A 13,451-nucleotide genomic window follows, 5' to 3' on the forward strand; every position below is an offset into this window, starting at 1 on the left:
CAGCCAGCCATCCATCTATCCATCCATCCATCCATCCATCCATCCATCCATCCATCCATCCACCCATTCACACAGCCATCCATCCATCCATCCATCCATCCATCCATCCATCCATCCATCCACCCATCCACTCACACAGCCATCCATCCATCCACCCATCCACCCACCCATCCATCCATCCATCCACCCACCCAGCCATCCATCCATCCACCCACCCAGCCAGCCAGCCAGCCACTCACCCAGCCAGCCACCCATCCATTCTTTATTGATCTTCCCACGTATTCACAAAGCCATTCTTCAACCACCCTTTTTCCCCTTTCACTACTCATCCATCATTCTGTATCTGTTCTTCCATCCTGAGGGTTGATGGAACTTACAGCTTTGGGTTTAGTGACCTGTCTTTCCAGGGTGGTTTCTGAATGACGAGGATGTTCAGTGTTTTGATGTTCTGTAACAAGGGCAGCGTTTCTGCCCATCCTCCCTGGAGTGACCTCACCCTGTCCCTTGACCATGCCCAGCACTCTCCTGCATGGATACCTGTGAGGAGTGGGGACTCAGTGATACATCTGCTCTGAGAGCATCCTACCAGCTTCCTGTGGCATGATGTAGAGGGAGGAGTGAAGGCTATGGATCCCAGTATAGAGTTGGTGGAAGTCTGATCAAGACCTTAGGCATCCTCCCCAGCTTTTTTAAGTTTCCTTTTGAAGGGCAGGCTCTGAAGACCACGAGTGAGGGTGATGGGCAGGGAGGTACATAGTCCAGAGCCTCTGTCATTCCCTCCTGAGACAGAAATGTTGCACATGCGTACAGTCCTAGTGGGTATAATCCTTGCCTTGCTGGTCTCTGTAGTCAGAGATGACAACCTGTCTGGCCCAAGTGGCTGCTTGTACCCCTAATGCAGGTGTTATGAGACAGCTCACCTGCTGCTCCCCTCCACCTCTCAGAGAGCGTTCACATACTCTCTTCTGTCCCTCCCCAACAGGGGCTCTCTCTTTCAGAGACCTTGTTTCTTGCTATGCTGCTGATTTCTGGACTGTCCACCACTACCACCCATGTGGGTCTGGAGAGCTCATCCCTTCAGACTTTAGGGCGGCAAAATGAACGTGGCAATTGTTGGGAAGGAAATACTGGGCATTCTAGGAGCAGAGAGCTGCGCATAGTAGAACAGCATACAGCAGCCCCACCCTCCATGCATGTACCCTCCCATCCACCACCCTCCCACGCTCCACGAAGGTCTCCCCCACCCCCACCCACCTGCATGACCCTCCATTCATGCTCTCCAGAGGCAGAGCCCTACTGCCTAGGGCACCCTGGGCTTTCATAGAAAGGATCAGGGATATGCCTGCTAGGTGGGTGGCCTGTGCAGAGGGAAATCCCAAGGTCTGCTTCCCAGAGACAGAACTGACTTCCAGTTCCCACTCTGTGAAGAGACACCTCTGCCTTTGGCTGCCCAAGTTCTCCTTCAGTTCCAGTCAGTTCTTCGTGTCTTACCCTCAACCCCATACCGTGATGTGAAGTCTGGCTGACCATGCCTTTCTTTTTGTTCCCTCTCTGATCTCCCTTCCCCCTTTTGTTGCTGGGACTGTCATCCTGTACTTTATAGTGCCCAGCTCCTGCCCTGAGGGGCTAGTGGGAAGTGTCCAGTAGGTAGTGCCATGGTAGAGAATGGGGTAGGCAAAGCAAGCCCTCCCAGGTGCAGGCACCTACATGGCTGGCACTTTACCCTTATAACAGCTCATCGCTGGCCAGGTCCCACAGCTGGGGGACATGGCTCCAGACCCTGTGGAAGAGAAAAAACCATTCCCGGGAGTCCGGCCCCACCCAGCCTCACACTGCTGAGTCTGCTGTGCCTTGGTGTCTGTCACAGGTGTGCAAATGGCCATTGTGACAATCTGGGGCTAAATGGGGAAAGTTGTCATGCTGTGTGCTGTGCAAACTAAGCATGCCCTTGGATGGGCCATGGTGGGGTGAGTCCCTGTGATAAGCCATCCAGTTCAGGCTTCCTGGGGGAGGAACAAGCTGTGGTAGCAGGCTGAGGACCTTGTGCCTGGAGAAAAATAGGAGCTATAAATGACAGTTTATAGGAGGTGAAGGGACCTATGTTTATGGTAGCGGTGAGCCTGGTGAAAGATCTGAGGTCAGGGCACCAACAGCTAGAGGCCTGGGGAGAGCAGGGAGGGAAGAGGGCCTGGCTAGCTCCAAAAGCCAGCACTGCCTGCCTGAAGTCCTGGCCACGCCCTCCCTTGTCCCCTCCTTAGTCACTGGAAAAGAATTTCATCAGGGCCTGAAAGTCACCCTGTTTGTTTTCCAACCCCCTGGCTGACCTTGGATGAGGCCACTACTCTCAGGGAGGGTCGGTGGGAGGGACCTGGGCAGACCCTCCAGTGCTGTTTTGTCTTCTGGTGTGGCCTGTGCTAAAACTGGCTTTTTGCCCTAGGAAGCTGAGGGGGAGAGAGTGGGAGATGGGCTGCCCCAGGCTATGAAGGCTGCTGTCCTGTGTCTGTGGGTTGGTCAGGAGGGAGAGGCTGGCACCAGCCTGCTGTGTAGTGTTGGATGCTGGCTGTAGCTCTCTCCATTTCATGTGCTTGTTTAGGACAGAGGCTGTTAGTGCAGCCCTTGTCACTGAACCTTTGGCTCTTCTGTCTGTGAACCTACAGAGTCGAACCTGGGCGGTCATCTGCAAGGCCCACACGTTCTTCTCTTGAAGGTGAAGATGTTGACCTTGAAGCTTGCAACACAGAGCACCTCACTGTCTGTTTTTCTGTTTGTCTGCCCCCAACTCTGTCTTTCTCAGTCTTTGAGTTCCTCAGTCTCTGTATATTCCTCATTTTCTCCAAGGTTTGGCAATCAGAAAAAGGTGGCAACTGTGGACCACAGTTTCTCCCAGGAAGTGCGGTGTGGGGAAGGCCTGGTGTCTGAGGCAGGCTTTGGATCATGGTAGTAGCATGGGACGAGGCCTGCTTGACTGTTAGGTGATAAAATACCAGCCAGAGCTTGGGCTCAGATGTCTAATACTAAGTCTCAATACCCCCTCACCCCTGGTGCGATACCAATCACTAGTGAGTGACCAGTGAGTGGGGCAGAGGCTGTGTTGGGGATTCTGGGACAGTGATTTTCCTGTGAGCATACAGAGACCACATGAAGCCCTGTGGAACTCTTTGGGGACAGAGCTATGCCAGACAGGTAGGTGGGCTGGAGGCCTCCTGATCCCAGCAAGTGCTTTAAATGTGCAGTTTACTGAGGGTGTGTGTGAACTAATTGGAACAAAGGGTTGTATAGCCAAGTCAGGGGTGGGACGTCTCAGGACCTCCGACTGCTTCCCTTCTGCAACACCCAGGCTCATAGCTCAATCTCTCTGCTCGCAGCTGCTCTGAGAATGGAGCCTGGTGGGAGATGGAGCATGGCAGCAAGGTGAAGTGAATTTCATTCACAAAAGCAGAACAGGAGAGCTGACTTTATTAACCTTTGACCTGCTATGTATAAAAGTCAGGGCTCACTTAGTCATTCAACAAACACGGCACAGGACAGAGGCTCTGCCCTTCTTTTTCTTCTGGTGCCTAAGCCCAGTGCGATGGGGTGCATGATGAATCCTGAGAGCTGTTTCATGAAGCCCTCCTGTCAGGACCTCACCTCTCTCTGCTGTTGCCTGTGAATGTTGTTGCCCCCAGCCTCTTGCTTGAGCTGGAGGTCTGCTCTGACCAGGGTCCTTTCTGAGTGTTTCCATTCCCTGGGCTGGGCAGGACTGAAGTGGCAGAAAGCAGCAAGTCTGGGACTTTAGATTCTATTCTGAGGACATGTTGTGAGTAGCTCCAGATGGTGACCCGGGCCTCACTGGCCTTCCCAAGAGCAGGCTGTCTTTTGCAGTGTTGGCACTGTGGGCTGGGATGTGTTCCTTTGCCAGGGGCTCCCGTCCAAGAGTTAGGCTGCTGAACATGGGACTGGCTCTCCTCTACAGCAGGCTGGTGTCCTCCCAGATGTCCATTTCTGGGTCTGAGCAGGAGATGGGGGTGTCTAGATGCCAGCTATGACCAGAACAATTTCTGTTCTTTCTAAAAGCAGACACCGTGTTCCATTTGCTCTTAAAGCCTGGGACCTCCTGGTGTTAGACCGTGGAATGCTGCTCTAGAGCCTTGTCACGACCTGTCTGCCTCTTTCGGCCCTTCTGAGTGGAGTATAGACTGAGCCATGGCCTGCAGCTTCACTTGTCAGTGGCTCAGTTTTAGTTGCCTATCTCTGGCTAAGAGGTCAGGAGAGCCCATGTGATGAGACTCCTCCTGCATGGTCCTCAAAGGCAAGTATAGCATGTGTGTAGCCTGGTAGTAGGCTGTCTGAGGGAGGGCAAGCTGTCTAGAGAGCAGAACCTGTTGGAGTTAGAAGTCCTGAGGCAACTGTCAAGCTATCACACTGAGGCTGCTACTCACAGGATCACTGCTGCAGATATGGAATCCAGGGTGCTTAGTGCCATGACTGCCTCACCATGGACCTGGTCCTCGGGCAGTCTGGGAGCTTATTACAACTTACATTCCACTCTAGGATAATCACTGATTGGTAGATTCTGGCTCGCTGTAATAATTCTTATTGCAAAGGGCTCTGGGAAATGTAGTTTTAGTCTCTCAGCCTGTGGAGCAGGACTCTCTGGGAGGAGGCTGGGTCTAGCGGAAGTGAACAGATAAGACCAGGCCGTCCTCTCTCTGGAGCCTGACCTGTTCATAGGTGGAACAGCCTGGAAAAGAGCAAGGGAGTGTTTGCGTGCAAACTACTTGGAGGTGGTCTCATTTGCAGGGGGTAGTGGGTCTCTGGATTCTTCAGGATCACGCCAGTGCCTCTTACTTTGAAGCAAACGCTTCTTGTTGGCAGCAAGGGCCATGAATGCAATACTGTGTGTGTCCTCCTCCAGTCTGTGGGACTCAGACAAGTCCTGAGGGCACTGTGAATAGCACGTTCCTTCCAGAGTTCTGGTGATTGCCCACTGGCAGGTTCCCAGTGGCTTCTGTGGCTTCTCTAGTGGGCCTCAGCTGGCATGATCTTCCTCTGGGATTGGTGTGACCCTGATTTTTAGGCACATCTACCTGTTCCAATAGCCCCTGACACTGCAGAATGGAGGTGCTCAGCCTGGGCGAGGCATTGGCTTGAAGGGTGGATAAGGCATCTTGTGTGGGAGGGAGAGAGTCCAGATGCCTGTACGCTGGACACTACACCGGTGCTCCTCACACCTTGTTTAAGACTAAATATATCTTGCTCTCTGGCACAGAAAAGCCCTGGCCAGCGGGAAGGGTGGCACTGGGCCTAGGAGAGGTCTGGTGGCCTTTTAAACTTGTTGCGATACAGGTCTGCAAACATCCCAGGCAGGCTCCTGTGAAACCGCTCTCTGCTTTGACAATGGGGAAAGCAGGCTTCAGCCTGGTCTGGGAAGAGCATCATAGTATAGATGCTGTGATGTGGGTCCAGGAAATGCTGCTGGGATCCCCATCTCTTCCCTAGGACACTGCCAACCTTAGAGCTGGGTTTCCGGGATGTCCCAAGGTTCCGAGCTATGTCATTCTGGCCAGGTGTGCTGGCAGTTGGCACAGCCATCTTCCCACAGCTGTGTCCAGGCCTGGGACTGTGCCGCACAGCCCTGCCAACATACTCAGCATTGCCTGTGATGTTCACTAAACGAGGGCTCGGCGAAGGCTTTGTCACCATGGAGTGCCCGGGAAGTGACTGGACACTGGGTAGTGCCTAAGAGCTGCCCAGGATTCTGAAATGGGTGGAGGCTATACTGGACCAATAGTGGGCTGGCTGTCCACACTGTGTGCCGCTGTCCTTCATAATGGTTTCCTGTAGAGGTGGGGAACCCTTCTTCTCTGGAGTAAATGACGAAGGATGCCAAAACGTTGGCTGCAGACCCGGCCTCTTTGGAGCAGAGGCTAACAAGCTCAAGACTCGGTGGCTGCTGCTGGAGGATTCCCACCCTGAGGAAGTTTGCAGGATCATCCTTCTTTAACACCCTCTTAAAAACAGTTCAGCTGTCCTCCTGGGGAGCCCCACAGTAGCATCTACTTGGGGGGGGTGGATAGTCAAGGGATGAGCCAATTTCAGCCTCCTGTGGCCTTCAGATGTGAGTGCTGAGTTTTTAGCAGGATAAGTTGCATTCTGATACAGACAAGCCTGAGAATGAACTGATGGGCATGTAAGGACAGCTTCAGGCATAGCTGGATCCAGGTGCCCATTTATCACTGCAGGAGTTGACCTCTGCATGCACTAAGTTCCCTTGACATGGTAGCCCTCTCTGGCTTCATCTCCCATAGAAGAGCAGAATCCTTTATCCTAGAGGAAACCACAGGACGGTGCAACACTGGTCTAGCCTGGTCATGTGTCAGAGGTTTCACACCCTTGTGGTACCACTTTGGAATTTATTCTCTGCTGGACATCCAAGAGCCTCCTATTTGTTGTAACTCAAACTGGTCATAGATAAACAGGAAAACAAGTAGTCTGGGTGGGCATGTGTGGACTCAAAGGCCTCTTGATGTGAGGAGGGGGCTCCAACAGGGGCATGTTTTGTGTTTGGGGATGTTCTAGCTTCATTTCTGTCTCTGTGGCAAAATACCCCGGCAAAAAGAAACTTAGAGGAGAAAGGAGTTTATTTCAGTTTAGAATTCCAGGTTACAGCTCATTATTGTGGGGAAGTGGGGAAGGCAGGGACTTCAAACATCTGGTTACATCACATACACAGTCAAGAGCAGAGTGAAATGAATGCACATACACTCACCTTCTTGCTTCTGTTCAACTCGATTTCTTCACTGTTATTCTTCACGACCCCATGTCTAGGGAATGGCGCCACCCAAAGTGGGCTGTGTCTTCCCATATCAGTTAAAGTAATCCCCCTCATAGACAACCAAATGTAAACAATTCCTCACTGAATCTCTCTTACAAGGCCAAGTTAACAAAGCTGATCAATGCAGGGGCAACCGTTGAGCTCTTGAGGTGTCCCTTCTGAGCAGGCCCTCAGATGATTCTGAACACCAGATGTTTGTTGGGGGCAGGGAGTATAAAGGGTTGGGTGGGGCCTGGTCTCAGTTGTCTAAGATTCACCTTCTCTTTGGGGGTGCCCCTTAGTTGTGCCTACCTTGGGGATGACACAGCTTCTCTGTCTTTGCAGCTCAGCCAACAGATCTTCTGGAGATGCTAGATTTTCACAATTTGCCCTCAGGCGTAACGAAAACCACAGGTTTCTGTGCCACTCGACGATCTTCCAAAGAGCCGGATGTTGCCTACCGAGTCTCTAAAGATGCACAGCTCAGCATGCCCACCAAGCAGCTGTACCCTGGTAAGAGATGTCTCATTCCCGTTCTAGGTGGCAGAGTTCTGGGGACTTCAGACTTCTGGCCAGGGGCAAAGAGGAGGCCTGATTGGGTGGTTGCATCGGAGCCATGGGGATGCTTTCTGGGAGTCTTCCTCATTATAGCGAAACCTACCACCCACCCACCACTTGTGTGTGTGTAAGGCCTTGTCTATGCTCCATGGGAACCAAGTAGGTGTGCTTACACTAATGACAGGCCACCTCGAAAAGGGGCAGAAAGGAGGTGGATGCCCCCCCCCAAGGGGCGAGGTAAAGTGAGATTTCAGGTCATGGGAAAGGAAGTGCTTATGCTGGGGAACATGAGCCTAGCTGGGGCCAGTGACATTGAGAGACACACTGACTGGCAGCTGGCTTGGGATTCCTAATGAGACTCTGCTGCTAGGTGTCAGACATCTGCTTTTAACTATGTATCCAGAGGGAGCCATGCTGGACAGAGGTATACATCTGCTGGGATTGATTAAGTGTTCCAGGTTTATTCAGGGGCCGGCAGGTGATAGAGTCTTCTTTCCCTGCCTCAGGAGGGCCGGCCAGCTCAGTCTGAGGTACTCTGACTCTGCTGACCCGATAGAGGTTGGTCAGCCACACACACCCCCTTCTGCAATTAGAAGTCTGTGTTCAATCTTTTGTGGTCTGGATTCGACCCCAACGCTGAAGCAGAATTGGGCCGTTTTATCAACCTGTGCTGTCCCTCGTGTCTCCACCGTGTCCCTGAATGATGCTTCTGCCGCTCCCCCACCTCCCCGTGTTGTCACTTCTGCTCTTCTGTCTGGGTTTGTTCTCCACACAGCATCTCTCTGGAGACATTCTGACTTTAAGAGTTTACATCTGAGGAAGAAGCTGGGTGCTTTGGTCCAAGGTGTCGTATTGGCTGGATGGGTATTGTGCACCATGCACCTCCCTTGCAGCCACAGGGGAAGCAGCTCATGGTCTCCAAGGAGCAAACCTTTAGTGCGGAATCGCCCTAGCTCACAGATGCCCGGTCTCATTCTTCTGTAAAGATTAATGTCCCACCATGACCCTTTCTGAGTGGGGACCTCACCCTTCCTTGTGAGGAGCTGCAGGGATGGACTCTACCTTAATTTTGGAGAAAGCATATTTGGGGGAAAAGAGGTCACCTTGAGAACCCTCAGTCTTATCTTTTTCAGAGAGTTGTAATTTTTCTGTCTTGTGGCCCAAGAGTTAGAATTCCCAAATTGGAGCCATAGAGGCCTGGGCCCAAGCTGGAAGGGTCTGTTAGTCAGGGACAGAGGAGTATGAAGCTGGTGTGGGGAGGTCTGTAGAAAAAAGGGCTCTCAGCCCACGGAGCTATACGCAGCCTACTGATACTTGTCTCTTTACCACTGTTACCCAAGGCAAGAGTGCTAGCCGAATGGGTAGCTAGAATTCCAGTCGTCAATCTCTTCTCCCTGGGCTAGCTTATGGTAAGCATTCTCACAGGATCAGGTAGCTGAGCCCAGGAAATCCAGTGGATTCCCAAATCACATGATAAGGGATATTTTTGTGGTTGTTGACTAGTTGTTATTTTGTTTTCGAGACAAAGTCTCATCTCATTTAGGCTGAGGCTGGCCTTGAACTCACCAAGCAGCTATGGAGACCTTGTCTTCCTGCTGCCACCTCCGAAGGGGTGAGATTACAGGCATGTCCCACAGTGCCTGCCTTTGACTCTTGTCCTCTTGCCTTAGATGCCCCAGTGTGGGGGGATAGATCGTGGACCTTGTCCACCAGACCTGGCTGGCATTGATGTGTTTTTTTTTAACCTGGTCTCAGCTGTTCTAGGCTAGCCTTAGGTTTTGTTTTACAGCCAAGGATGACCTGAACTCCTGATCTTCTTGAATGCACCTTTCTAGCCCTAAGAGTGCAGGCACGCATCAGTATGAGGTTTACGTAGTTGCGGTGATCAAGCTCAGAGCTTCATGTGGGCTTGGGGAGTCCCAGCCCCAGTCCTAGAAAGTTTTTGTTTTTGTTTTCTCCTGTCCTCAAGGTAGTAACCTCATTAGACATTCAGACTTGCTGTAGTTAGAATGTGGGGGTACGGGGCTGTGTAGTGATATTCAGACTTGCTGTAGTTAGGATGTGGGGGTACGGGGCTGTGTAGTGATTGTCTGACAGTGGCCAGTGTAGCCACGGTGGCTTCAGAGTTCTTTGCAGAGGAGGTTCTGTGTCAGTCCCCACAGCTCAGTCTGGGAAAGCTGTTCTGGGGTCAGCATTATGCATCATCTGGTGTCTGAGACTGCGTACCTCAGGGTTAATCCAAGAAAATCCTGCAAGATACTGCAGACTTTCTGATTGACAAGTGCTTAGGAAACAGGTCAGACCTTGTGGGATGTCTTCCACAGGACACATGTGGCCACATGCCAGCCGTTGCAGCAGCCTAGGTAAGAATGAGGGTGGGTGCTAGCTACCGTGTGCCTCCTTCCAGAGTTCAGGGGCTCACTGGCTGCTCCAGAGTGGGGAGACTGTCTATGGTAGCTTTACTAGGAGGCCCAAGGGCTCCAGGCAACTGCAGCAGAGGCTGGATCGAGTAGAGCGTGAATAGATCCCTGTAATTGTCTTAGTGCTCAGTGAAGCCCATGGTTAGTGGCTGATCTCCACGACAGCCGGAGTCTTATCGTAGCGAGCAGCATGATTTTCCCTTTATGGCCTTCGTGGGTCTGAGTCTTTAGATGGCTGGGCATACTTGTTCATGGTGTAGGGTCTGGCCATTCTCTCCCACAGGGTAGGCACCATATTGAAAAGAAACTAACAGGACATGCATGAAGGTGGTCCTGGATATTTCCTGTACACAGCCAAGTTTTACTGCTCCTGTGTCTACCCAGTTAGCAGGACAGAGGTGCTGTATTCCTTCAGTGAGCAGAGCTGTGTGTTCTCTGAGAGGCTGTCCCCATCCTGCCTGTGTAATAGAACGTGAGATCCTCTGCTCCAGGTTACCTCACCCCATTCCCTGAACAACAAGACGTGAAATATCTTGGCTTAGCAATGTCTTACCCTTCTTTCCCCTGACAGTGGGATTTGAGGATGGCCTTTGCCTAACATCCCCATCTATATGTAAAGTCCCTTGGTTGAGGGATGGCCTGCCTCTTGTCCCCATACAGAATGGTGTATGAAACCTTCCAATTTAGGGACGTTTTGTTTCTTGCACCCCTAGACAGTAGGATATCGGGTCTCTGGTTGAAGGATGGTGGATCCTTTACACACCCTGTACTGTGCGGTATGAGGGTGCCCTTGAGTTGATGGCCCACCTTGGCATCTACTTGGTGTTGGAGGCACTCTCCTCTGGATTCCTGTTAGTTCCCAGGTATCTCATGGTGATAGGCCAGCTGCAGGTGCCCTGTTCTCACTTGCGGCCTTGGGGCCATACTTGGTGGCCCCAGAGTAACTCCATCCTGCAGGAAGTGTCGGATGAAAGCTCTTCGTTAGGCCATCACCTTCCTCACTGCCAATGGACAGTCCCATGAGGAGGGGGAGGGGAGCAGGTGAGAATCCCTCTGGACTACTGGGGGGTCACTGGAATGCCATGCTGGCTCCCTGTCCCAAGCTCTCCACACCCTGACGTCATTTCCTGCCTTTGCCCTCCCAAGCCACTGCACACTGGCTATTATGAAAATAACTTACTTGACTATTATTTCTGTCCCTATGGAAATGTCACTTCCTGGGATTGAGGGCCATGTCTGTCTCTTGACCTGGAGCCTGGCCCATGTTAGAAGAACTGTCACAACTATTGGTCACCTCACCCAGGCAAGTGATCCGTCAGTCAGCCCATAACCATCGACTTGGAAGAGCCAATTCCACGACAGCTGCATTTATTAGCCTCCTACTGTATTCCTGCCGTGGACTGGGGCCCTTGGGTGTCGGTGGAAGGAGATAGGTACCCCATGAGGGAAGCTGTTGGCTCTCCACTGTGCTCACCCCTCAGTGGTGGCTTTTCTGAGTGAGATCAATGAGGAGGCACCAGACTGTACATGTACTTCTCCAGACTACCGGGAAGCTTGGAGTACAGTGTCAGCAGCCAGCTCCTGTCATAGTGAAAAGAGACCTTCTTTAAGGAACTATAAATCCATTGTTATTTTGCTAGGAGAGAGATTAATGTTCAATATAATTCATCTTTTTCAAGTTTTGTCTGAGCTGAGAAAATTTGTTACCATAGTGATTTTAAACATCGAGGAAGGGCATTTTAATGAGCTGGGAGAGACAGGCTGGTTGCCCTCCACCATTGATCATGATGGACGAAGAGGATTCTCTAGTGTGCCTTGCTTCTCACTCTTTCAGTCAGTGGCTGCAAGGGACACAGAGTCAGGGAGTGCACAAACAGTGACCTCTCAGCTGCTATGAGAACCAATCTGGTGTCCACTTCCTTGAGGTACAAGGGCCAGCCATTGGCCTGGCTAGCTGGGGCCTTCTCCTGGGCATGCACAGCAGTCCTGTGTCTATCAGCACCAGCTAAGGTGGAGACCTCTATTTTTCTTCACACCCTGCTTAGGAGAGGGTGCAGTGTGACATTCAGGGCGGCAAGACAGTGAGGGCTCGCATGTCCCTTTCCAAGACGCTTCCTGTCTGGAAGTTGAGGAGTCCATCTTTCCTCAAGTACCTCAGGTAGCTGCATGACCATCATGTCGGCTATTAGAGTGGCCTGACGTTGTCACATTGACCCCAGGGGAGCAGGTCATGCTGCCAAGTGCACCAACAGGTCCCTCCACACCCAGCCTCTTTGGGTGCTTGACTTGGGCTAGGACACATGACTGTCCCACGTCAGAGTCTGAGGGCCCTTTCATGCGAGGTCATAACTCTATGGGGCAGTTCTTCCACTGGCTTCCTATCTCACCATACCCTGTGCCACCCCTAGGAAATGAATAGTTTCCATGACAGGAGCTCCCACAACCTCCACGAGCTCCCTCTGCCTGTGTCCGGCATCAGAAACAGGAAGGAAGAGCAGTCAAGTCATTATGTCCTGTTTGTGCCCCACCCACCCCCCAATCCCAGATCTAGGATATTTTACTTTTCCCCAGCATGGTACCTGCAGCACGCAGTTCCAACAACAGAGGGCACCCTTGGATAGCTTTGCAAGGAAATTGTGACCGAGCCTGCTACAGCAGTGACCAGTGGCCTCTTGGGCCAAATGGCTGACCTTGTTCCAACTCTAAAGGAGAAAGTGAAATAGCCAGACACTCCTGCCCTGTCCCAGCCCGTAACTCAGACTCTCAGCATCTACAGAGAAGACAGTGTGGCTTGGTGGTACTTCACCGCTCTGTTGGTCAGCCTGTTCCTGCCAGATACCTTGCTGGGTTTTCACCCCCAACCCCCCACCCCCGAGGGATCTAAGAGGTACACTCTCCATGGGTGGGGGAGGGAGAGAATATCTGTAGATCACTTTTCCTCACATTAAGTAGCTGTGTGGCCTGTATCCTATCAGACCCAGGCAGTTGGTGGCAAACCGGAGGGTAGGATCCATGGGGAAGGTGGCAGCCAAGGTCTCAATGAGCGTCAGCCAAGGGTGGCATCAGGAGTGGGTTTAGATACTCTCAGGGCCAGCCTAGGGACTTCCTATATTGAGAGGGATAGTCTTTCCTGTTCAACATACAAGGTATTTATTTTTCTTAAAAATTTTAAACTGGGAGTACCTTTTAATTCATTTCTGCCTTTTCTTTGATTAGCTTACTGACGAGGAACTCTTAGAAGGTGTGAGTCTAGGCAATGCCCCAAGCCTGCCTTCCATTCCCCTCTCTCCCCTCCTCGCATCCCCTGTGACTGACACTGAATGAGACGCACACTGTACCTAGCCTTTCATGCAGTGGGTCCCGAGGAGAACTCATGACGGATGCATGGAGGTGTAGGGTGTAGCCAAGCAGAGGGTGTTGTGGGCTCCTCTCTGGAAGGGCTTTCCTTGAGATACTTGTGTTTCAAGTGTGCCTTGAACTGGCAGCTTGCCCTGGGTGGTGGAGGAGGCTGCAGAAGCTTGACCTTGGGGCTGGTAAGCTGCAGAGGGGCGCCACCCCTAGCAGACTTTGTCCGATCTCTAAGCTGGCCTATTTATCCCCAGCTTGCCAGGGCTGGCCGGGGTTTGGGTTCTCCTACGGCTTTCTCATCCTGTCCTCTGTTCCAGAGTCTGACTTTC

At 52.0% G+C, this 13,451-nt stretch overlaps 1 protein-coding gene across 3 annotated transcripts in view; it reads left to right on the forward strand.

The window, feature by feature from the left end:
- Col5a1 (collagen type V alpha 1 chain) overlaps positions 1 to 13,451 on the forward strand; it is a 148,685-nt gene that overhangs the window by 27,604 nt on the left and 107,630 nt on the right. For all 3 annotated transcript variants that reach the window (XR_015683452.1, NM_134452.3, NM_001429592.1), the window contains 2 exon segments: positions 7,142 to 7,309; positions 13,440 to 13,451. The exon segment at positions 13,440 to 13,451 is cut by the window's right edge and continues 202 nt beyond it. Coding sequence is in view for 2 of the 3 variants with exons in the window: in NM_134452.3 (NP_604447.2) it covers positions 7,142 to 7,309; positions 13,440 to 13,451 (180 nt within the window). In the remaining variant the exon portion in view is untranslated.

The sequence above is a fragment of the Rattus norvegicus genome, chromosome 3, assembly GCF_021556685.1.
Source record: "Rattus norvegicus strain SHRSP/BbbUtx chromosome 3, alternate assembly SHRSP_T2T, whole genome shotgun sequence".
In the NCBI taxonomy this organism is placed as follows: Eukaryota; Metazoa; Chordata; class Mammalia; order Rodentia; family Muridae; genus Rattus; species Rattus norvegicus.